The sequence below is a fragment of the Dreissena polymorpha genome, chromosome 1 (assembly GCF_020536995.1).
Source record: "Dreissena polymorpha isolate Duluth1 chromosome 1, UMN_Dpol_1.0, whole genome shotgun sequence".
Classification (NCBI taxonomy): Eukaryota; Metazoa; Mollusca; class Bivalvia; order Myida; family Dreissenidae; genus Dreissena; species Dreissena polymorpha.
In genome coordinates, this window is record NC_068355.1 from 59,691,359 (window position 1) to 59,716,943 (window position 25,585).

Below are 25,585 nucleotides of genomic sequence, written 5' to 3' on the forward strand. Positions count from 1 at the left end.
ATTCGCTTGTTAACTTTATTATACAATACTGGATTTGGGATTCTGTAAACAACAATATAATTGTAGAAAGTTTTAGTAGGTTTTCTGTTGGTGCCTGAAAAAAAAAGTTAAAATTGAAAACGTCTCAACTTAATATCATAACTTCTTTCGCTAGCGAAGTCCAAAGATCAATGACAATCTAAACATATACATTTTTGACCGATTCTTAGTAACATATGTTTCTATTTTTATGTCCCCCACTATAGTAGTGGGGGACATATTGTTTTTAGCCCTGTCTGTTGGTCTGTTGATTGGTCGGTTGGTTGGTCTGTTGGTTGGTTGGTTTGCGCCAACTTTAACATTTTGCAATAACTTTTGCTAGATCTATTGAAGCAATAACTTTTGCTATATTGAATATAGCAACTTGATATTTGGCATGCATGTGTATCGCATGGAGCTGCACAATTTGAGTGGTGAAAGGTCAAGGTCATCCTTCAAGGTCATAGGTCAATTACATGTGGCCCAAATCGCTTATTTTATGAATACTTTTGCAATATTGAAGATAGCAACTTGATATTTGGCATGCATGTGTATCTCATGGAGCTGCACATTTTGAGTGGTGAAAGGTCAAGGTCATCCTTCAAGGTCAAATATATGGATCAAAATTGCTCATGTAATGTCACTTCTGCAATATTGAAGCTAGCAATTTTATATTTGAAATGCATGTGTATCTCATGGAGCTGCACATTTTGAGTGGTGAAGGGTCAAGGTCAAGGTCATCCTTCAAGGTCTAACGTCATATAGGGGGACATTGTGTTTCACAAACGCATCTTGTTTATTTATGAAGTGTTGCGTGTCGGCTGTGAATAAAATATTAAATACTGTACGCCATGCGAAGGCTAGCTGATATAGCAACACGGGCTTTCTCTTCGAGTTGGAGTGGTCCACTCTTCGTGTGGCTAGTGACGTTACTCATCATATTGGTACTGGTATTTCCTCTCCAATCAATCACTACCACCGGGACCCATTCGATTTCCGCTCATCGGAAGCGTTTGGTGGTTTGCTCTGATTTCGGTTAGGAAAAGGCGACTTCCGGTAGCCTTGTTCAATGAATGGAAACGTTATGGTGACGTTGTGCACATGAGCGTCGGGAACATTAACATGGTGTTTTTAAATGGCCACGACGCCATTCACGAAGCGTTCGTCACGCGCGCAGACGACTTTTCTGACCGACCGGAATGGATGTTAAAGGTCCCTTACAAAGGTCTAGTATTTGAGAGCGGAGCAGCTTGGAAAATATGCGCAAGTTTACGTTGCAGACATTGCGGGAATTTGGTGTCGGGAAGGGATTCTTTAGAAGAAATCATTTTAAAGGAAGTGGATTCCGCAACGGACTACCTCAATTCAACAAACGGCGAACCTACGTCATTAAGAGATATGACGTCAATGATGGTCAACAACGTCATATACCATATCATTTTTGGTAAAATGTACGCTTGCAATCCATTGTATAACACGCACTTAAACTTGCGATAAATTGCAATGCTTCGTATAAACTCTTCACTTTCTAACTCTTCAATGCTGTTGACCTACATGTACAATATTAATAATAAAATTAGCATGTACTAGAACTGTGAGATACATAACCTATCATTTAATATTATCTTAAACAATTATTCGTGATTACCGGTACACCTACAAATATACTTCTTCAAGTACACGCGTATTCATTCTCCTACATATTTATAATGTCGTAATTTGGCATTCTACCCCTAAAGAAAATAAAGCATAATCATCCTTTTTCGTCTGATGTTTTTAACAACTTTATTCCAAAAAAAAAGAAATACAATTTGATCACAAAGGTACATACTAGTACAGGTATATTATGTCATTTTTGTTCAGTTTTGGGTGACGTTACTTTGCAGATTAGAATTCCACAGTCAGGAGAAGCTGGACGTGTTAGACAACATGGGAAGGGTGCTTTTGGAAGGAGGAGCTGTTGAAGTAGTAAGACTCGTCCCTAAAAGTGTATTGAAGCTCGTCGGAAATAAGCAGGTAAAATGATCATATTAACGTAAATAAACGCCGTAAACGTCTGTCTCACTTGAATTAGACGCGACTGACTTTTTGCCGAAATAGGACCTGACCGTGATTTGACGCGATGTACATCTTACTTATACTAAAATCAATTGACATCTTACATCAATACCTCAATAAGCCGCAAATCATTTCTTTTAAAAATTGTATTCATTCAATAGACACGGTGTGTTTCTATGCATAGACAGAAGAACTGTGCTGATTGCCGTCACCAGGCGCAACCCAACGCGTTGTACTTAAAACATTTATTCCTAGTGGACTCTCCCATCCTTCTAATTTGGATAAATTTATTTCCAAAATTAGGGATGTCTAGTATATTTATTTCTATATCTATAATATTTCTTACAGAAATTCCTGTAAGTAAACAGCGCAGACCCTGATGAGACGCCGCATCATGCGGCGTCTCATCTGGGTCTATGCTGTTTGCCAAGGCATTTTTTCTAGACGCTGTGGCATATGTGGGTTAATACTTACATTCACTAGCCGCGATGTAATGTGTACATTTACTTGAAGGAATTCTCTTCTTATCTTACTTCTTACCTTCAAAAGACCCAATCACACAATCGACGTCTTAACTTAACTCGACTCAATGAGCTAATTTTCTTTTATAGTAGCCTTGTAATTTGTTTTCTTACATTTACTATAGATACAATGACTTCTAACCTCTTCATCGTCATCAGATATGGGAAATTGGTTCTTTCTTTTATTAAGCGCGATCGAGCCTAGATAGATGTGTGTGCCGTTTTAACCCTTTCCGTCTCGGAATCGAAAATGGCTATGTGCAAACAGCATAAAACCTGAACAGCCTGCGAGTTACTCGCGTTCTGTTCATGTCTTATGCTGTTTGGTGCTCATCAGTATCTAAAGGTTGGAAAGGAGGCCTTCAAAACTTTAATCTAGTAAGACAGGTCTTTAATTAAATTTAACATTTTAAAGGACTACAAAAGCGTAAAAAAATGATCTAAGTGGTAAAGGCATAGGTTAAGGTATAGCAAATAGCGATTTACTGACATTGTTTATTTTGAGTTTCTTTAGCGAATATCATTGTAGCGCAAGTCTGGCGGATACTTCGATAAATCCCGTACCTGGATATTCAGCCAGATCATCGGCCATATTGAGGAGCACAGAAAAACGTACGATGGAAACCATATCCGGGACTTCATCGACCTCTACTTGAAAAAAAGAGATGGAAGACAGCAATACAGACTCGTCTGGGAATGAAGCTATCAAGTGTAGGTTTTGATCTCTAAAATGATTGGATGGATGAAGCAATTCATGTGTCTGTCCAAACGCGTGCGTCCGCTTGATCTTATGTGGAAAATAATTATATGTAGAAAATACTCAAGCAAAATAATCATTCATTGAGATTCCAATTGCATGATTGGCATGATCGACACATTCGCACATACATGTATGTTGATAGGCCAGTATTGCTTTCAAGTAAACGTTTATTTTATTCGGCGAAGCTGTATACGCCAGCTTTTCACCTTACCTGACCTTTGTAACTGTCCAATAAAATTCAAATAAAACTTCCCGCGGCTAGTTCAGAATGAATATACTTCATTTATCCCATAGGCTGATTTGAGCATTCCACCAGAACATTGGAAACATGTCCGCGTCTTTGTAACACTGTTTGACTGCGTGTTCAGCATGAAACATTTTTATCTCTAAGGAAAAGGCTTAATATATAGAACAGTTTTACACTCAATCTCGACATCAATACAGTTTGTGCGTGCACCTTTTCTTTTCAGAGGCAACAGCGTTTTATACTTAAAGGCTTTGTTCTCGTACTGACTTCCATATTCCTGTCAACATGTTAACATGTAAAAATTTATATAGAGCAGTGGAAGCGTGGCCTCACTTTAATGCATTGCATCTCAACCCGCGAGGTATCTTTTTTTAAAGATATTTCTTGTTTCTAATAAGCATAATACCCAAAAATGCTTATCAGTTTGCCAAGATAATTTGAGATACTTAAATGGACCGCCAAGATCGGTACATAATATTAGCATATGGCCAGCTCACGCAAAATCGTGCTGGGTAAATAGGCAGATTTCCGCGTGTTTGTTACTCTATCCAAGTAATACGTGTTACACCGATAACGTATGAGCCTCAGTCTGGGGACACTGGGCTCAGTTCACGCGAAAAGTGCTGTCCGCCTAGACTAGTTTTTCGCCTTCAAGAGACTCTTTTAACCAAAATTATAAAAATAAATAGGGTGTCTTCATGTGCAGTCTGCACATGCTAATCTGGGACGACAGTTTACGCACATGCATTACGCCCACTTTTCCCAGAAAGAGGTTCTTAAATAATATTGTCATATTTCAGTGAGCACACTTCTGAGTACCATTCTTGACTTGTTCACTGCCGGGTCCGACACGACCTCCAATAGTCTCAATTGGTGTATCCTTTACCTCCAAGAATACCCGGAAGTACAGAGGAAGTGCCGCGAAGAGATACACGAGGTAACAGATTCGCATTCCGCGGGAAAACCGGACTTAATCACTCGAGCATTAACTAGGTCGCACAGGCAAATAGGTCCGTGTATATACCGTCTTTTCCTTTTTCATTTAACATTCAAAACAACGAAACACGAAAATCAACGCATATAAGTTCATATTCCGATTTTCTTATAACCGAAACTTAAACAAAATACGAAAACAAAATTAACTTCTTTATATCGTTTTTCGTTGTTCTTATTATAAAACAAAAAACGAAATTGATTTCCCTGTTCATATTTTGTTTCAATTCATATGACAAAAATAAATGTTTGAAAATTGGAACGGATTGTTTGATCTCGTTTACCGTTCTTGGTTTGAAAAAACGGTATACGAAAAACGAAAAACGAGTGGCGTTTGCGGGATGTGCTGCTGTCTTGGGGAGGTAACTCTTTAGTGGCTTTTTGCGCGTATTTTTCTCCCTTACATAAGACTTTATCACTTATTTCCATCAGCATCACTTCCTACGTGCTTTTTTCGTGGAGGTAAAGACACGCCCGTAAGGGACAGAGACGTGGATATTTTCAGTTGTTTTTCCAGGTATTGTATTTTTCCAATTTAAAATGATCATAATCTTGACATCGAACGGTTTTCCAACGTACCGGTATTTCATGCCGATCCAGCCGATTAGATAGGGCTATAAATAGCCTCGTATGACACTTCTTGTTCTTTGCCCCTATGCTATGTAAATTCAGTACTTATTTTACAAAAAAAAACAAATTCGTTTTAATCCTATTATCATTGGAGAGTTCCTTACATTTTAAGAGCTGCAATACCCCGTCCCCTGAGTCCCGTATTCCTATTTGTATTACCCGTTAGACCCGCATGACAATTTAAGGACACAATAATCGGCGGCGGCTGCTAAAATGTCCCTATGTTTTACTTTTAACGTCACCTTGCATAATAGAATAAATAAAAAAAATGTTTTAATCTTATGGAACGGTAACGTGCAAAGTGTCTAATATATAATTTCCAATTCGTTCGATTATAACAAATACATGTTGCATTTAACAACTGCATTGTGATATGTCTAGTGATTTTAGCTCTTAAACAAGAGTTATAACCAAACACCTTATATGAAACCGCTTTGCACTTGAAGAAAATGAAATTAACTTAAATATAATTAATAAATGTGCCAATTTAATAACTTATTAAACAACATATTTAATGTTCCTGACAGAGCGCCCAAGATATAGTTAATGCTAACAAGTTATATACATTCCAATGATATTATAACGACGCTTAATATTATTTCCTTTAAACGTTACGTTACTTAAAGAAGGCGAATAGCATGCGTCACGCCTATAGAATCTACTTGCACTCGTTAAAATGTTCCGTTTAAGACCTTGGTTGTCTCCTAAAATGAAACTCAAATGCCATTATAAAAAAGTGTTTACATTTGTAACAATACGTGTATGATTTGCTGAGTCAATGATATATATGAGGAGCGCGCCATCAAGCGTTCGCTTGGATGATCTGTTAAAGTACATTTGTACATTTATTAGTCGAAAAGTGTATTATTTTTGTTCGTTTAATACACATCCAGTTCATTTTAACAGTCCTTCAAAAATTGGACAAAATCTGTACACCAAACAAAAACGTTATTAAAAATAAATAAATAAATTTGTAACAACGTCAGAGTTGTAACTTATAAAATAAAATCCATTGACATAATGTACATGTACTATACTTAGTGTTGATTTTTCTGTTATTTTAATGATGTGTTCTCGCAAAGAGTTTCAAATAATTTTATAATTGTTATAAGCAAATTTTCTTTATTCTATAAAGGGAGCACCAAATATAATCATGCTGATAAAATTTAACAAGAACTCAGTGCGTGAACCGATAGCTTTATAACAACATAATTAATACATTTAGGACCAGTGTCGCAGCCTACATTTGCAACTTGTTGCAAATCACTGGTTGGATGCAAGAACTGCGTGGACAGCTGGTACGAGAGCCCACCGCCAGCCAGTTACCCGAAGTGTTTGAGCCAGGACGGCACACGACGTGCCATGACAGGGCTTTATGAGGCCGTGCATGCTCTTAGGAATAATTCACCATACTAATTGAATGTACATGTTTATATGTTTAGCAATAATGTGGATTTTTTATTTCATTTCTTAAACAGATATGAATACAGTGTAGTAAATAATTCGATTTTTGTTTATTACTTGAAGAGAAAGGCTACGCCGAACAAAGATATTTTATTGTGCATTGATTATTGTAATGCATGTTATACATTAAATCAAATCCAATGACTTGAAACAAAAGCAGGCATGTATATTGGTATATAACTTTACTGTTGATCTATTCATTATTCCATTAGACTAGCCAAGACTCGTCTATTCTTCCTCTATAATACATGTAATAGTGAACATTTTATTATTCAAAATAATAGTTTCAAAGGGAGGAAACTGCGCACTAAGATTAATCATGAGTTATCATCCAAATAAAGCTGCGCAGCGCCCCTCGTTTTCCGTTTTCCGTACACGTATCGTTTTATCAAATCAAGAACGATAAATGAGAGCAGGCGCTTTGTTTCAATTTTCAAATATTGATTTTTTTAATTTAAATTGAAACGAAATAGGAATAGACATACACGTTTCGTGTTTTGTTTTGTAATTAGTAAAACGAAAAACGATATAAATAAGTCGATTTGTTCTTTGTTTTATGTATTTGTTTCGGTTATAAGAAAATCGGAATATGAACTAATATGCGTTTATTTTCGTGTTTCGTGTTGTCGAATGCAAAACGAAAAACGAAAAGACGGTATGTACAAGGACCCAAATACGGGATCTTGTAAGGTATTTTTATTTTCCAAGAAAGTCTCTTATAGCAAGAAACTTTACATGCTTACCCAGGGAGACATTTTACATTAATAAATTACACCCAGTTTTGCCCCACGTGATCATCGTAAATTTCGACCAATGAACACGTTGCAGGTTTTAATGAGTATGGTACATCCTTAAATGCTAAACAAGAGAGTTTTTTTTTCGAATTTCCAAGAGATTGTCGATACGATTTCATGCGTCAATGAACGAGATAAGTTTTACACAAAACTAAGGCATGGACTTTATCTACATTTGTTGTCTTCTTTATTTTGTGAGCATACTTTGTAAACAAAGAAAATACATGTCGTGGGTGACATTTGTCTCCTTACGGCACAAGTCAAAGTCAAATATGAAGGTCAAAGGTAATATTTTGCATAAAAATCTTGCCCAGACAGTTTCTTTTCTATCCATTAATCCGTTTTAAAATAAGTTATAGCAAACGATGACCATCTCACAGACGGCGTGTCGTGTGTTAGATATGTGTCACTGGCACTAGGTAAATGTCAGCACATAATACGTTAAAGGTCAAATTTGGGCAAAGTACAGATTGTTCTTCATTTATTTGACAATTGTACAGTACATTTACTTGCCTAAAAAATCAATATTTGGTGACGACACGTGGCGTGAAAAGCGTGCGTCCATCTGTTTAAGGTCAACGACATACTCAAAGTTCAGTAATCAAAATATGAGAATTATACAGCTGTCAGCGACTGCAATCAGAAGCAAATAAAAATTAATTCACCGAACATATGCACCCTGTTGAAAGGACATGTTTAGTAAAATTCCTTAGTCACGTGTTCAGATGTCAAGAATGTACTAATTTTTATCAATTACGAATGACATTGTTCACAACGGACTCGACGAGTTACCGACAGGTACCTGATATTAAACATACATTGAGGTTGTGCTATTATTATTGCACGATTGTGTGATTTGTTGTAAAGCGACACATAAATTCGTCGCTTTTCTTATATATCGGTGACAGTTTTATTGTGTCGTTAAAGTGAAACAGTTGATAATGTTTCTTGATTACGACAGCATTTGAATTCACAACCAGAACAAAAGATTGAATTTTAATGCCCTCTTTTTCCTTCTTTTATGGTGTTTTTTTATTGTAAAAAATGTTAATATATGTGACTTATTTTAAATATTTATTTTTCGATTTTAATAGAAATTCGGAGATCGAGCGTTAACGTGGTCTGACAGAGGAACTCTACCGTACACGGAGGCTACGTTACTAGAGATACAGCGACTCGGAAATATAGGTGTAGTGATTAAAAAAGTCACAGGGATTCATGTAATCCTAAATATGAAATCCTGGAAATAAGTGTACGCTGAGTTCGAGTTCGAAACATTTTTCAGTACAAGTACGCTTACTATTGAACATGTGGCAACAAATGTATGCTCACTTAGGAACATTAAACATAACTTTGATGACAGCTACGGTAACACGTGTGAAAATGCAACATACTTTTTCCGCTTATACATGCTATTATTGCTTAATTGGTCGTTGTCGACTCCGGTACTACTGAAAAGTTCCCCAAGTACTCTTAAGGAAAATACGCTTTGATCAACAGGCCATACTGCGGGTTACATATGAGTATATTTCCCTTTCGCCGGGTCTTTATAGTATACTTGAGAGTAATCGGAGAGCTTAATTGCCAATAGTAGCTGAGACGACAATGAACAATCGAGCGAAACAATTGGTACTAACGTATTGCAGCGGAAATGTCCGTCCCCCACGTGGCGAAGAAGGAAGTGACGTTTCGCGGGTACCGGTTACCAGCGAACACAATTGTCCAAGCTAATCTGTTGTCGTCAAACCTCGATCCAAAATATTGGGAGAATCCGACGGCGTTCTGTCCAGAAAGGCACATTGAGAATGGAGAATTGAAGAAAAATCCAGCGTTTACTCATTTTTCACTAGGTACGTTTCTGCTTGTGAAAAACAATGAATAGTTCGAATTGGGTTATTCATTTATATTTGAACAGGAAAAATGTTATCGATAGATTACTAACTCCTGTGAAAACATATAACGGGTACAAATGATCACGCAATAAATTATATCAAACAGTGTAGCTTGTTCTATTTAACGTATCATAAAACCGCTTGTCACTGTGGGAACAACTTTTTACGTATAAAATACTTAATGCTAATTGTATCGATGTAAATTCACGTGTTTATCAATTATTAATTTGCTGTTTTCAGGTCCCCGAATGTGTCTGGGCAAGACGCTGGCTCGCATGGAGCTCTTCCTGTCGTTCACCAACCTGCTTCAACGGTTCTTGTTCAGGCGGGAAGCCGAGCACGTGACTCATGCGTTCGACTGCAAGGACGGGTTTATCGTACGGGCGCCGACACCATACAAGACTCGTGCTATCAGAGGAGACTGATTTTGATCAAGGCCGTGTATTTTTCACAGATCGAATAAAAATGTATTCTGCTGCAATTCTTGTTGAAACTAGACATACTTCATCAAAATGTGTCCAACTAAAAAATGTGTAAAATACATTCGAAAACTGAAGTAAACTACACAACAGTTTGGGTGCTTAGTAATAATTATTTGGCTTCTTTTATTTTTATCACAGTAGGACGTGTCTACGAACTACGACGTCGACCATTCCTAAGCTCGATATCAGATTTAACACACTGTTTACCGTATTTTCTAAACGCTAAAAAACTAAACCAACAATTCGTGCAAGTTTGAATGATGTACGTTGGAAAGTGTAGGGTTATTTCGTCGGGCTGTGATTACGGATAGAAACATGCCAATGGTGAATCCGCTTTGCACCTCCTATCTACTTAGTAATGTCAGGATGAGGTATATCATAGGAAGAAAGTTGACATGTTTGGTGATTGTATTTTTTTGCAAGAAATATCAAACAAAAGCCTCATCCATATTAATTTATGTTGTTAAAATTCCCTGCGAATTATGTGCAGGCTGCACAATGCCGGCTGTAGTTTTATGAAACATATGCTTCTACATATCAAAATTATTTGATTATTGCCTTACTGCTTCAGTTTGGTCATACTACTAGCTGGAATCGTTGGGAGTAGATATTAAGTCACTATTTTATACAATTTTATTAATTTAATGCGTTGCAAATATTTTTATGGTATACATTTCATCATTTTGTGTATAAACAGCATGATTTTGTAAGAATATATACAATATATTTAACTCATGGTATATGTGTGTACCCTATTGTTACATTTAATACATTTAAATTAATTCAACAAATATTACCCCTTGTTACCAATAAAGTAAAACTACATGCATAATATATAAACATATTTAAGAATAATTAACAATAATCCAAAATTCATAATTAATAGTGACTTGTTCACAGATGTTTGGATTAAAAAATGTTGTTAAATTTTAAAATATTTGGATTAATTACACATAATTAATAAAAATACAAAAAGAAATAAAAAATAATATGTCTGGTTGCAAACCAGGGCCATGTGAGATCAAAATGTTCTGGCCAATGAAGTTTTATAACATTTATATTTATATTGTAAACACTTTGTTAGAAATACCTTGTCCTAATCACTAACTAACTTAAATTGTAAAATATTTGCGGTTGTTTATAAGAGTGTTGCTTTTAGATGGTGCAACATTTGTGGCAAGTTATCTTCAATATCCATAAATACTAGAATATGGCAAAGTGTTGGAAACAGATGGGAAACATCCCTAATAATGGCAACAAGATAGCCTGAGTGTTACTGCTATGCCACCTTCTTTTAAGCGTGAATAAAAATTGAAAATGTCCTTTTGGTAAATTTGAACAGGTTCCTTTATAACACATAAACAAATAATCATTTCAAAATTGAGGTTAGAATTAAAATATACCGCTATAAATTCATACCAATTATATTCTTAGTATGCATTTGTACAAAATGAAACATGTACACACAGTGTATATATTTCAAAACAATTTGTTTACATTTGACTTGCACCTTTAATGCACATATCACCATTATGCACATATATTACATGAAACGATGTGATTATTAATATGACTAATTTCATTTGCTAAATAGGCAGTATCAAAACTGAAAAGTGCTTAAATATCAATGGTACAAAAATATATAAATTAATTTGATTAATAGACAAATGGCACTTGCAATAGGTAGAAAGGATTAGCTGTATATATTAAAGTGTCATTATCAAACAAAACATTAAACAATAACAAAGCTACATATTACGCGCAAATACTTATTATAATGAGTTTTATATGTGTATTTGTGAATGCTAATGAAAGAAAACAAATATATGATATTACAATGTGATAACTATTGTGTTGTTCTCTAAACTTATTTCAAAATCAAGTCCAAACATTGCAAACTGCGTAATAGAACTGTATAAATGGCTATTAACAATACCATAGCAATGCTCGATTGGTCATTGTCGGCTCGGGTACTACTTTAATGTACCCCAGGTACTCTTTAAGTATATTTAAATATACCCCGGGTACAGAAAAATAAACTGGAACGTACCCGGGAAATTTAATTCTAAATTGGTCATTGTCGTTTCAAAGAAAATTTTGTTTTGTACTCCAAAGGGTGTTTTACGACACCAGATTTAGGGCGGGAATAAAACGTGGGTGCAGTCTAAATATTCCGGGTATGTGTTAGTATATTTCCCGTTCCCGGGGTACATTTAAGTATACTTAACAGTACCGGGGGTACATGAAAGTAGTACCCGAGCCGACAATGATCTATCAAGCCATAGTAATGATCTTTCAGTGTATAATAAAAAGCCCCCCAAAAAGCACTTAATAAAAAGCCCCCAAAAAAGCACTGCACTTGAACCTTTTATTTATATGATATTCATAATTAAGAACATATAACATCAGACTATTCCTGAAATAAGGTACATAACCAAGTATGTAATGCTAACAAGTTGAGTAGACAAATCTGTTCAAAAATGGGTATATAGACAAAAGCTGAAAGTAAACATTACCCGTGTTAACACATCTTTTTAGTTATTTAAATGTATAGATTTAAATGTTGGTTTATGTCAATTTGGGAAAAAAATACACCACAAGAATTTCTCTGTACAAATATAGGGTCATGAACAGATAATTACATCATGTTTAACTGCTAATTTCGGCATCTGACCAGACATGCCAATATTTGATTTTTTGGGATATTTATGGAAAAAGCCCTTAACCATTTAGTACAATAATAACATGTATAATGTACATTTGTAAAAAAGCAAAACATAAAAAATCTGTTCCACAGATAATGGTATGCTGAGGAGATTCAAACGATGCCCTAGACCTTTTGTGGGGGTGACCTTGCCCTTCAAGGCTTCATCACTACACATTATCTTGCAGGCTGAGGGCTGTCAGGGTTATTGTGACCACTCTTGTCATATGTTCTGTTATAACCTGAAGTACAATTATAATTAGAGTAAGAAAGGTAATGACAAATAATGATCTCCAAGGCATGGACTAAAACTTGCAAACCCGGAGTCCACTGTTGACAACTGTGTTAAACAAGCAAATTTGTTCAATTGATATACCCTGCCAATTTCAAAATTTTGTTACAGATGACTGACGGACAATGCCAAAACGGGTAATATATCTACCCACCTTTGAGGACGTTAATTATTGGGCATATCAGTAATAAAGTACGGGTAGACTTACCATAGGGGAAGTATCTCACTGTTATCCACATTGAGATGTTGCTTTTTACAATTTTCACAGCCTGATAGAACAAACTAAATTTTCACTGTTAGTTATATTGAACAAGACTGAGTTATATACTGATTGCAACTCTAACTGCAACCGAGACAAGATTCTTGAAAGAGTGTTAATTTACAATTCTGTTGTACATTTTTGACAGAACAATGGATATTCTTCACTCAGAGATGACTTTTGTTAAGGTTATATGTGTTACTGGTTAATATATTGCATATTGTAATTTTCTGATAAAAAAAATGGCAACATAAAAACAAATACGACATCAGTTTGGAAAGCATTGTTAAAAAAGCTTTTTTGGAGTAATACAATTATGAAGGGAAAGAAATCTAATTTAATTATCCCCACGTTTTTCGGAGAAAAAGTGGGGATATTGTGGTGATGTGCTTCTGTCCGCCCGTCCGTCCTGGCCACCTGCTCCGACTACACTATTAGCACTAGAACCTTGAAACTTACATACATGGTAGCTATGAGCATATGTGCGACGGTGACAGTGACGGAATTTTGATCTGACCCCTGGGTCAAAAGTTATGGGGGTTGGGGGCGGGGCCGAGTCAGAGATTTTCACTCATTTTTTTTAATGTTATTTTACATTAACTTCTTCATTTCTGCACCGATTTACTTCAAATTGATGCTGAGCCTCTCTTATGACAATACGGTCAATCTCAACTTTGCATGGCCCCATTACCAACCCTGGGGCGCCCCGGCCACAGAGGCCACGCCCACCCAAAATTGCCTTTTACTATTATTTCTTCATTTCTACACCGATTCACTTCAAATTGGTACTGAACCTCTCTTATGACAATACGGTCAATCTCAGCTATGCATGGCCCATTACCAATCCTAGGGCACCCCGTCCACATAGGCCCCGCCCACATAGGCCACGCCCACCCAAAATTGCCTTTTACTATAATTTCTTCATTTTTACACCGATTCACTTCAAATTGATACTGAACCTCTCTCATGATAATACGGTCAATCTCAGCTATGCATAACCCCATTACCCACTCTGGATCAGCAGACGATTTATTTCATAAATCAATCTCTGGGTTAATAGTCGCCATCTTTCGAACTACTTTCAAAAGTACAACAACAACAATAACAGTAGAAGACAATTTAATTGCGAAAAGTTGAAAAAATGAGTACATTTGTCACGGTTGATGAGTGGAATAGTGTTATTTTCAACTGTGTATGAAGCATGTGAACTGGTAGTGGAATAACCGAATTGTTGGTGGAAATGGAATTTAGAAATATATCTAGTAATTCATCATCGTGTAGAATTATCATCAGCATTATTTCTGTGGAACCTTGCACTATTCAAAATACAAGTGTTTTCATAGATATGGTGCTTTTGACATAGTTCACTAACCATCAAGACGAAAATGATTCATGCACACAGGTAAAGTAAATAATTGAATTTGTGCAGAATGTTTATTTTTTACAAATTATTATTTAATTTGACCAATTTATTTTAGATTGATTGCACTGAAACTCAAAGTCTAAAGCTTAGTAAGACACTTAAGCCAGTTTTCTGAGAAGAAACAATACTTGTTCAGAGTATAGCAGGCTCATGCGGCCTCTGGTTTATTTATTTGGCCTCGGCCTTTATCCTGGGTCGCTTTGATTTCAGGTGTTTAGCCCCCATATCAACAAGGCTCTTGACCCTATATGTAGTTATTTATATTGTTTAAAGATTTTGAGAACCCTCACTCGGTGCCAGTGGGGATAAAACAGGGACCTTCTTATAGCTAGAAGAATGCATCAAATATGCCAGCAACACTTTATAATCAATAACTTTATAATTGATGATTCTGTTCTTATAACTACATTACTAATTTACCAAAACAATGTGAAACACATTTTTATGCCCCCAAAGGAGGGCATATAGTGATCGCACTGTCCGTCTGTCTATCCGTCACACTTTGCATTTCGGTTTTGAAAAATGCTCATAACTTCTATGTCGCTTCAGATGTAACATTCATATTTGGTATGCATGTGTATATGGACAAGGCCTTCCCATACACACACAAATTTTGACCCCTTTGACCTTGAACTTAGGGTCGGCGTTTAGGTTTTGAAAAATGCTCATAACTTCTATGAAAGCGGTTATCGGGGGCATATGTCATCCTACGGAGACAGCTCTTGTTTTTGCTACTGTCCTCTGCACAAACCATGATATATCTGCATATATGCATCCAACCAAATCAGTAAAACTATTTGGCACTTTTCAGTAAACTTATTGCATGTTAACTTTTCAACAATATATATATATATACATGTATATATAATTATATATAACAGATCTTGAAAAAAACACACATCAAACTTCAAATTGTATTAGTAAATTATAGGCTTTAATTGGTATTGTGACATTGACACCACTCATGCATGATACTATACAATTATACAACTATGGAACACATTATTTATGAGAAATTCCAATACATCAACATATCGTCTCAGATTTAAGGCAGATAATCTAGTGCTTTTTTGCTGCCATTTTTACTATTACACATATTTTCATTTTATGTTATGATGCATTGATTTTGTTTCTAAATTAACCAAGCAATCATGTTAAACTTTTGAAGAAAGGTGTTGTCTGATAAATATAGAAAATATAATCACTACAAAGTGAACAAAATTCAGTTGAATACTGTGACCAACAAAGATTTGCCAAAGAGCAATTCAGATCATGATTTAAATTAAATACAAGTAATATGAAAGTCTGCCTATTGGATCCCAGTTAAGACTTATTTGTCAAATCTGCACATTAATTTTCCCTTAGCCATGTAGAATTGGGGACTAAATACCATCAAGTCATGTAAAAAGGAGCAGGGTATAGCACGCTGCTATTGATCTCTTGAGCTTTCACATGAATTTTACGGGCAATTTTTATACAACAAATGATATTATATAGTGTAATGATAAAGCATTATGAGCACAAATTATACCTCTTACTAGTGGTGCAAAAATCATTTAAGTGTCACATTTCAAAAGAAAATTTATATAAAAAGGTATTATTAATTGTTAAAACGTTATAAAAGGTTATTTCAATTCACTAAAGCATTTAATTACAAGAACAAGTGCATTTTATGTCCATTACAATACATGTAACAGTATTGGCATTGTATTTATCTGCATTTGATGTGCATTTAATACACTTAAAAATGCAGACAAGACACACTTCTAACAGAAACAAATGTATTTTTTTCTGCACTTTTCCAGCATTAATACTCTTCAAGTGTATTTTTTATCATCCCAAATACACTTTACAAGGAAAAAGGTATGTTAAAATGCATTTTTAGTTTGTTTTAAGTATATTTTCAAATGCATTAAGACACTCTTTTCTTTTGCAAAAAATGATGAACAAAAACTTGAAAATATTTAATATACTAAAGTGTAGTAATTATTAAAGTTTTGTATGAGCATCAAAAACAGTGTCAAATTCATACCAGTGCCTATTTAGTAGCAGTAGGCCTTATATGGTTTACTTGTGGTAGAAATAATGCATTTTGTATAATACAACATACATAAATTAAAAAATATAGCTGCCCATACAGTTCAATACAATGTTCAATTAACTACACTGTGCAAAGTTGAAATATGACATCAAGCTTGGAATAATCTTTTCAATAATGAATAATATGCTGTTTTAATTTATAAGTGAAATAAACACTTGCATATAAAAACTGATTTTACATCAAAACTAAATTTAATTTGATTTTTAGCTCCACTGGCCAAAGGTCCTGTGTCCATCGTGCATCCATGCATAAACTTTTCCTTTAAACATCTTCTCCTAAACTACTGGTCCAATTCTGATGAAATTTCTTAGGAATGTTCCTGGGGTGAACCTCTTTCAAATTTGTTCAAATTATGCCCCTGTGTCAAATTTGACTCTGCCCTGGGGGTCACAAAATTGAAAATTTGCTTAAATAAGGCCTATTTTGTGAAAACTTTCAAAATCTCCCGTCCATAACCATTGGGCCTAGGGCTATCAAATTTGGTATGTAGACACATCTAATAGTCCTCTACCAAATTTGTTCAAATTATACCCCTGGGGTCAAATTTGACCCTGCCCCGGGGGTAACAAAATTGAACATATGCTTATATAGGGTATATTTTGTGAAAACTTTACAAATCTTCTCGTCCATAACCATTGGGCCTAGGGCTACCAAATTTGGTATGTAGTGGCATCTTATAATCCTCTACCAAGTTTGTTCAAATTATGCCCCTGGGGTCAAGTTTGACCCTGCCCCGAGGGTCACAAAATTGAACATATGCTTATATAAGGCCTATTTTGTGAAAACTTCAAAATAATTCTTGTCCATAACAATCCGGCGTAGGGCTATCAAATTTGGTATATAGTGACATCTAATAGTCCTCTACCAAATTTGTTCAAATTTAATCCCTTGGGTCAAATTTGACCCTGCCCCGGGGGTCACAAAATTGAACATATGCTTATATAATGCCTATTTTGTGATAACTTAAAAAAAAATCTTGTCCATAACCATTAGGCCTAGGGCTACACAATTTGGTATGTAGTGACATTGTATAGTCCTCTACTTAGTTTGTTCAAATTATGCCCCAGGGGTCAAATTTGACCCTGCCCCGGGGGCCACAAAATCAATTATATGCTTATATAGTGCCTATTTTGTGAATATTTAAAAACTCTTCTTGTCCTTAACCATAAGGCATAGGGCTACCAAATTTGGTATGTAGTGACATGTTATAGTTCTCTACCAAGTTTGTTCAAATTATGCCCCTTGGGTCAAATTTGACCCTGCCCGGGGTCACAAAACTGAACATACACTTATATGGGGCCTATTTTGTGAAAACTTTAAAAATCTTGTTGTCCATAACCATTGGGCCTTAGGCTACCAAATTTGGTATGTAGTGACATCTAATAAACCTCTACCAAATTTGTTCAAATAATGCCTCTGGGGTCAACTTTGACCCTGCCCCAGGGGGTCACAAAATTGAATAAACGCTTTTAAAGCGCCTATTTTGTGAAATCTTTAAAAATCTTCTTGTCGAAAACCATTTGGACTATGGCTACCAAATTTGGTATGCAGTAACATCTTATAGTCCTCTACCAAGTTTGTTCAAATTATGCCCTTTGGGTCAAATTTGATCCTGACCTGCATGTCACAAAATTGAACATTATATACGCTTATATCTTGCTTATTTTGTGAAAACTTTAAAAATATTATTGTCCTTAACTCTAGGACCTAGGGCAACCACATTTTGTATGTAGTGAGATATAGTAGTCCTCTACAAAATTTGCTCAAATTATGCCCCTGGGGTTAAATTTGACCCAGCCCAGAAGGTCACAAAAGTGTACATGTGCTTAAATAGGGCCTATATTTAAGTATTTGCACATGCAGAGAAATTTGTTTCAGCCTTTTTTCAGCAGTGGAGCGATACAGGGCCATCATGGCCCTCTTGTTTAAATACTCAAAAAATGAAACCGGTTTCATGCTTGCATGAACACAGTTTATAAATGCTGTCAGAATTATAAAATATGCAATTACTATAAATACAAATGCCAGGGAAAAGTGCTTTTTGTACTAAAAAATTCGAATGAAAATTACAATAATACATTCTGAATACTTTAGTATGTAATTAACAGTTTTGTCTGAGAAAATCACTAAATTTTATATATTTATTCAAATTCACATAAATCATTTTTCAAAAACTACATAATTACTTCAAATCCTTCCACACAATACTGAAAAAAATGCACAGTTTCTGATTGTTATTGATTCTTTATTAATTTATACATGTACCATTTTTTAATCTTGATGCATCCTCAATTGTATAATGCACATCTTAATCTGTTTTAACAATTATAATATAAAGATTAAGGCTGACTCAGTAAAATAATAATCCATGATTTCTGCAGTACTTGCAGACAAACTAGGAATACTGCTGTGATATTATCTATCTATCTAATAGGATATAAATTTGGCTTCAATAGAAAAAAAATCAAAGCATACACATGTATAAAATGTGTATGTATATATTAGTTAAACTTAAATTGATTGGCCATCGATAAAAAGGTATTATAATATATGTATATATATATATATATATATATATATATATATATATATATATATATATATATATATATATATATATATATATATATATCCTTGTAAAACTAAAAATTAAATATGTATGTTTCTATTACATCATTTAGGACTTTTATTTTCAGACAAAGTAGAGTGAAGCTTAAAACAGTATCCAATTGTAACAGTCAATTTTGAGAAAATCAACCTTATAATTATTTTCTGTGTTGGCCAATGTCATAATTGGTATAAAATGTATATTGAACTGGAAGTTTTCTTTATTTTAAATGATAACATTTGCTTGGTCAGCCATAATTGTCACAATCAAGTGGTCTTTTTACACTGTAGTTTTCTCACTGACTATGGGTTTGTTCCGAGAATGAGCCACACAAAGTATCGTTGGGGAGATGAGTTGTCAATTTTATGTTTATCAGTCTTTCATAATCCAGTAAACCTGTAAAAAGGGAATTTGTAACTAATAATCACACAATATACACAATTAAAATTGTATGCATTTAGATTTATTTAGTACTGCACATTAATCATTTTCCAAAAATATGTAGCAACATTACATTATATAATGCTGCAATACTAAAGTAATTTACTAATTAAAGGTCGCTGATGTGTAATGGATGTGGTGTCCACCTAATGATCTGGAGGTCACTGGTTTGATCCCCAGTGTGTGAGCATTCTTAAGAAATCTCCAAGAGACACCCAAGTACTGGTTCTAGGCCCAGGAAACGAACTCAAGAACATTTCACATACATGTACGTAGTTAGTACTTTAAATTTAATCGAACTAAAAATGGGTTAAAACTAACAACTGAAACCCTTATTAAAACATTTTATTTTGAATCAAGCAAATGTGCAAATTCATTAAAAACAATGAGTAAAATTTAAAAATTCTACTTTAAAGTAATCATGATAATTGAGATCATTTTCAGAATATTTAATGATGATAATGATACAATTATATATTCCCTAAATGATAAAAATAAAACATGTCATGTTAATTTATGAAAAAAACGTTTTAATTTTATCAATATCATGTTAATTACAACTAGATACAGGCAATTAGATCAGAAACGTGCATTAATTATATTAATGAACAACCCAGACATTTGACATTTGTAGTGATTTATGGTCACTATTTGATTAACGTTCTATACATGACCTGTCATAAAAGGTATTTTTTAGCCAGTACTACAATCGGCAATGATAGTCTGTATTGCATACATATTTCAACGTCTATTATCGATTCGCTTCCTCAAACTGAACAAATATTTAATGTTTACATCGCGAAACGTAATGCATCCAGTTTCACTTTCGGTTTGGTTGGTTTTGTAAACACCGTAATTTTATCTTAAAAATTGGATGATAGGGTGATTAAATAAAAATGGAAAAGTAAATCACTTGGATAATAGGTCAAAATGCAACACAAATGAACGTTAATAGTGCTATTTATATCAAAGTTTCGGTAAAAAGTTTGGCGCTAGTTCAACGCGCATCGTATACAGCCTCATAACAATAGACTGACAACCTTTTGGGTAGTAAAGTAGTAATACAAGGCAATATGGCGACCGTTAGCCACGAGGCCTATCTTACGGAGGAATCCGAGATAGCCGATGTATCACGATTGCCCATTACCAACCCTGTGGTGCCCTGCCCACATAGCCCATGCCCACATAGGCCACGCCCACCTAAAATTGCCTTTTACTATAATTTCTTCATTTCTACACCGATTCACTTCAAATTGATACTGAACCTCTCTTATGACAATACAGTTAATCTCAACTATGCATGGCCCCATTACCAACCCTGGGGCGCCCCGCCCAAATTGGCCACGCCCACCTAAAATTGCCTTTTAATATAATTTCTTCATTTCTACACCGATTAACTTCAAATTGATACTGAACCTCTCTTATGACAATACAATCAATCTCAACTATGCATGGCCCACTTACCAACCCGGGGGCGCCCCGACCACATAGGCCACGCCCACCCAAAATTGCCTTCTTGATATAATTTCTTCATTTCTACGCCGATTTACTTCAAATTGATACTGAACATCTCTTCTGACAAAACGGTCAATCTCAACTATGCATGGCCCCATTACCAATCCTGGGGCGCCCCTGGGCCAAACATGCGGCGTGGGGATACGCGTCGGCCTCTGCCGCGCCATTTCAAGTTAAGATTATATCTGATTAGGTTCTACACATTGTATTTTTGACGATGCTGGAACAGCATCGTCCAATGTATCATAACCATCTAAAAAAATTCACAATGGCGACCTATGTAAAAGACCGAGCCAGTCCGATTGAGATAACTCGATTTTTTAGTTACTTCCCTTTTGCATTCGCCACGGCGTAGGAGATAGCTCGTCATTGATAACATTCTCCTAGCAGAGTTGTCGTTCGTGTTTCAACATTAAAGGTTACATTACTCTAAGTAGTGCCTATTACTAAAGAGTTCCTTTTCTCTTCTTGAATAAAAGCCATTTAACAATGTGACACATGTCTTTTGTGAATATTTGTAATATCCTGTATGTGTCTGGAGTACTTTGATGCCTTGGATTGGAAGCTAACTGAAAAGATGAACTTTTGGGGTGTCTTTTCTATTGTGTGGGGCATTTGTCGAAATTAGGCTTGCAAACAGGTTTTTCTACGGTGGGTGCATTCAACAGCGATCAACTTTCTTAGAAGTTGCGAGACGGTATGTTTTTTAATGCAATTATTGGAAGAGGACACATCCATCTTTAAAATGATACCAGGTTCGGAAAAATTGATACGTCGGAAAGACAAGAAAAATGCGTTGAAAGTTGTCAGTTTTATAATGGGACCCTATGGGAATCCGAGTTAGTGTAATAAAACCTCAACAATGGCCGCCCCCCTGAGCGTCTCGATTCAAAACTTTCTTACTGCATACATTGGCTTGTTTCGCTATTTAGAAGCTGTCATTTAGGATATATGAATTATTTATTCACTAAATCTCCGCTTATGACAACAATAGTTGGATATCGAAGGAGATATACTCGATGTGAATGAAGGACTTTCTGGATCGTAACAGCTTGACACGGCAAAACTGGCATATTGGTATTTTTAGTTATCAATATAAGTCACATTGTGCTTTATAAATTGTAGTCGAGCATTTTGCGACTAATTGAATGACTATGATACCCGATGTCAACATTTCATCGGGGATTTGCAGATAACCAAGCTGTCCTGAAATTCAACATCGATTTCAAACTCTTTTTACTGGTTCGTACTCTTTCTTAGTGTTAGTACTTTTTATCATTTTAAAGTTAAATGAACTGTGTCACAGTAAAAGAGACATTAAGGCGATTGTGGCCAGTTTGGATCTAGATCAGCCTGAAGTCGCTTGAAAACTGTTTGCTTAAAAGCGTTTTTCTGACAATAACAAATAATTTAATTGGATACTGATTTGACTACGCTTTTCCTGTGACCAGGCTCAAATGATAGAATTGTCATTAATCAAATTATTTATTTCGAACATTAATCAATTGTTTTTCTTGTCCCTCTGGATCAATGACTCCAGTACTTTCCTGTTGAGAATTGAATACTGCTAAAGGCGATGCTAGGGGGCGTGGGAGATGTTGCACCTTCCAGTATCGCTCGATTGTTCATTGTCGGCTCTTAAGTATACGTACATGTATCCCAGGTACGGTAAATGTACTAGAATGTACCCGGGAAATTTAACCCTAAATCAGTCGTTGTCGACTATTTTTTTGTAATAATTATATATACACATTTATGTCAATTTTCTGTAGAATGGCCTCTATATTATCGGAACACATACTCAAAAAGCATGTTGATGCAGTGTTTTTTTAAGGGAGTGTGTTTAAGATAATCGGTTGCGCGTTTTACGACATCGGATTTTGGGCGCGAATACAACTCGGGTACAGTCTAATATGGACCGAGTACAATTACGTTTATTTACCTACCTTGGGAACATGTAAGTATACCTAGAGTACCCAGGGTACATGTAAGTATACCTAAGAGTACCCGGGGTACATGTTAGTAGTACCAGAGCCGACAATGACCAATCAAGCTCCATTATCCCTCATGAACCGACTCAAAAAAACCGAGTCGGCAATATTTGACTTAATTTTTGGTTTGGTTGCTCTCGAGGGATCGAAAATTTCAGAATCTTTCTAAAAGCCCTACGGGTTTCATCCCCAGAAGCGACATTGAAAACTAGCATACTTTGTTATCTAAAAGGCTGCTTAACCTGATATACAATGATAATGTGAATTTTCTCTCACATGATGTTCATCAGTCATATTATATAAAAACGTACAGCAGTAGTAAACAACTGGACAATAATTAATGAACGCATTTCATTTGTCTTTGACACTTTGATTTTGACATGGCCTAGATTTAAATATGTGACTGGACTTTACCAGCACTTTAGTAACAGAGCTAAAGTTTAAAGGGATCTTTTCACGCTTTGGTAAATTGACAAAATTGAAAAAAGCTGTTTCAGATTCGCAAATTTTCGTGTTAGTTATGATATTTGTGAGGAAACAGTAATACTGAACATTTACCATGCTTTAATATAGCCATTATATGCATCTTTTGACGATTATAAAACCTAAAAATTATAAAGCGTTGCAACGCGAAACGATTGAATAATTTGGAGAGTTCTGTTTTTGTCGTTAAATTTTGTATAACTACGAAGATTGCTTATATAAGGTATAAAATACATGAAGTATGTGTACACGGCGGAATAGCTCAGTAGGCGAAAGCGTTTTTACTTCAGGACTCTGGCAGGACTCCAGGTGTTGCTGGTTCGAAACCTGCTCCGGGCAATGTTCTTTTCCTTTTTTTCGGCGTAGCTGTATTTAGCCAGCTTTTCACCTTACCTAACCTTTGTAAGTGTCCAATAAAACTCAAATAAAATTTCCCGCGGCTAGGAACGAATGAATACACTTCATTTATTCCATTGGCTGATTTGAGTATACCACCAGAACATTGGAAACATATCCGCGTCTTTGTAACACTGTTTTACTGCATGAAACAATTTTATCTCTTATGAAAAGGCTTAATAGATAGAGCAGTTTTACACTCAATGTTCGACATCAATACAGTTTGTGCGTGCACCTTTTATTTTCAGAGAATTACCAGCGCAAAAGCGTTTATACTTAAAGGCTATGTTCTCATATTTAGTACTTACTTCCATATTCCTGTCAACGTGTTAACATGTAAAAGTATAAAGAGAAGTGGAAGCGAGGCCTCACTTTAATGCATTGCATTTCAACCCGCGAGGTATCGGGTCAATTCGCGGATAGTGTGTGAATGTCAGAGTTTATATACACGTCATCACCGGAGTTCGCGGCCAGTAAAATAATCGTTATATAATAAAGACGCTATCCGTGAACTAGGTGACCTGGAATTTTCTTTAGATCAGAAATATGTTAAATGAAGATATTCAGCAATATAATTATGGTATGTCAATCATAGATTCTTAATGGGTTTTCAACAATACAATGATAAATATTATTTTTGATTAATTTAAAAATAATTATTCTACCATATTGACTAATGTATTAAGCATGAGCGCGATGATTCTCGATACTGTTAATAATCGAATCAAATAGCAATGCCCGACAAACCACTAAAACAGGTTTGTTCAAAGAACGCGCCTATAAATACGGATACTTCGCGTGTGGCCGGTTGACTCATATGTTTTAATTTCACTTCCATTCTTCTTTTGGTTTTCTGTTTTGTATCTATAGGTTTATGACCAGCAATTTGTAATAATGTAAAATAAGCCGGGAAAATCCGCGTAACATCCCGTATTGCGTGTGATGCAGCTAAGAACTGCACAGAAAAAGACATTCGCTATCCTTGATCTCATTCATTGAACTATCAACGCCGTATATCTTTTTTTAAAGATATTTCTTGTTAATTTTATTCTTGATTTTTTACTGGAGCTTTTACGATCCATTGTTTACATTTATCAATATAAAGCATTTAATGAAATAGTTAAAAAATGCCAAAATCTGTGAAAAGGCCCCTTTAAATGTACCATTGAAGATCACCTAAATCCAGATTTGCTATTATAGACGTGTGGAAAGTTTTAAGGGTGTGACAAGTAAGCAAAAATTGGTCATTACCCAGAGGCCACAACTGATCTATGACTGTACTAAAACAAGAAAAATCAGTGCCTGATTTAGATTTCTAGGACATGCATGGTCATTTCTTCATGGAATCAGGGCACAAAATTGTATTTTAAGTCCTTAATTGACCTGGCTATAGTTCTCAGATTAGTATAAGCTCAATCAGTATATTTATATCATTTTTTATGCTTTGTGTATTGTAAACATATACACAATCATGCAGTTACATGATAGCAATAAATAATATCAAAGCTACCCA

At 35.2% G+C, this 25,585-nt stretch overlaps 1 protein-coding gene, 1 long non-coding RNA gene and 1 pseudogene across 3 annotated transcripts in view; 1 reads left to right on the forward strand and 2 right to left on the reverse strand.

Moving 5' to 3' along the window:
- Positions 1-1,262: 1,262 nt before the first annotated feature.
- LOC127831211 (cytochrome P450 2J4-like) lies at positions 1,263-11,708 on the forward strand (annotated as a pseudogene).
- A 762-nt stretch (positions 11,709-12,470) lies between these two features.
- The window catches only part of LOC127876943 (PDZ domain-containing protein 11-like), a 28,913-nt gene continuing 15,798 nt past the window's right edge, over positions 12,471-25,585 (reverse strand). The window contains exons 6-7 of the mRNA XM_052422514.1: positions 13,064-13,124; positions 12,471-12,805 (exon numbers count right to left, since the gene is read on the reverse strand). Of these exons, the coding sequence (XP_052278474.1) occupies positions 12,741-12,805; positions 13,064-13,124 (126 nt within the window). The 3' untranslated portion in view covers positions 12,471-12,740. The remainder of the gene's footprint in view (positions 12,806-13,063; positions 13,125-25,585) is intronic.
- On the reverse strand, positions 19,447-20,822 carry LOC127831249 (uncharacterized). Of its 2 annotated transcripts, none has more exons than XR_008026387.1 (2): positions 20,424-20,822; positions 19,447-19,642 (listed from the first exon to the last, which is right to left on the reverse strand). It is a non-coding gene; the product is annotated as an uncharacterized LOC127831249 (long non-coding RNA). The 2 variants fall into 2 exon arrangements; XR_008026388.1 differs by having other exon boundaries at positions 20,362-20,822.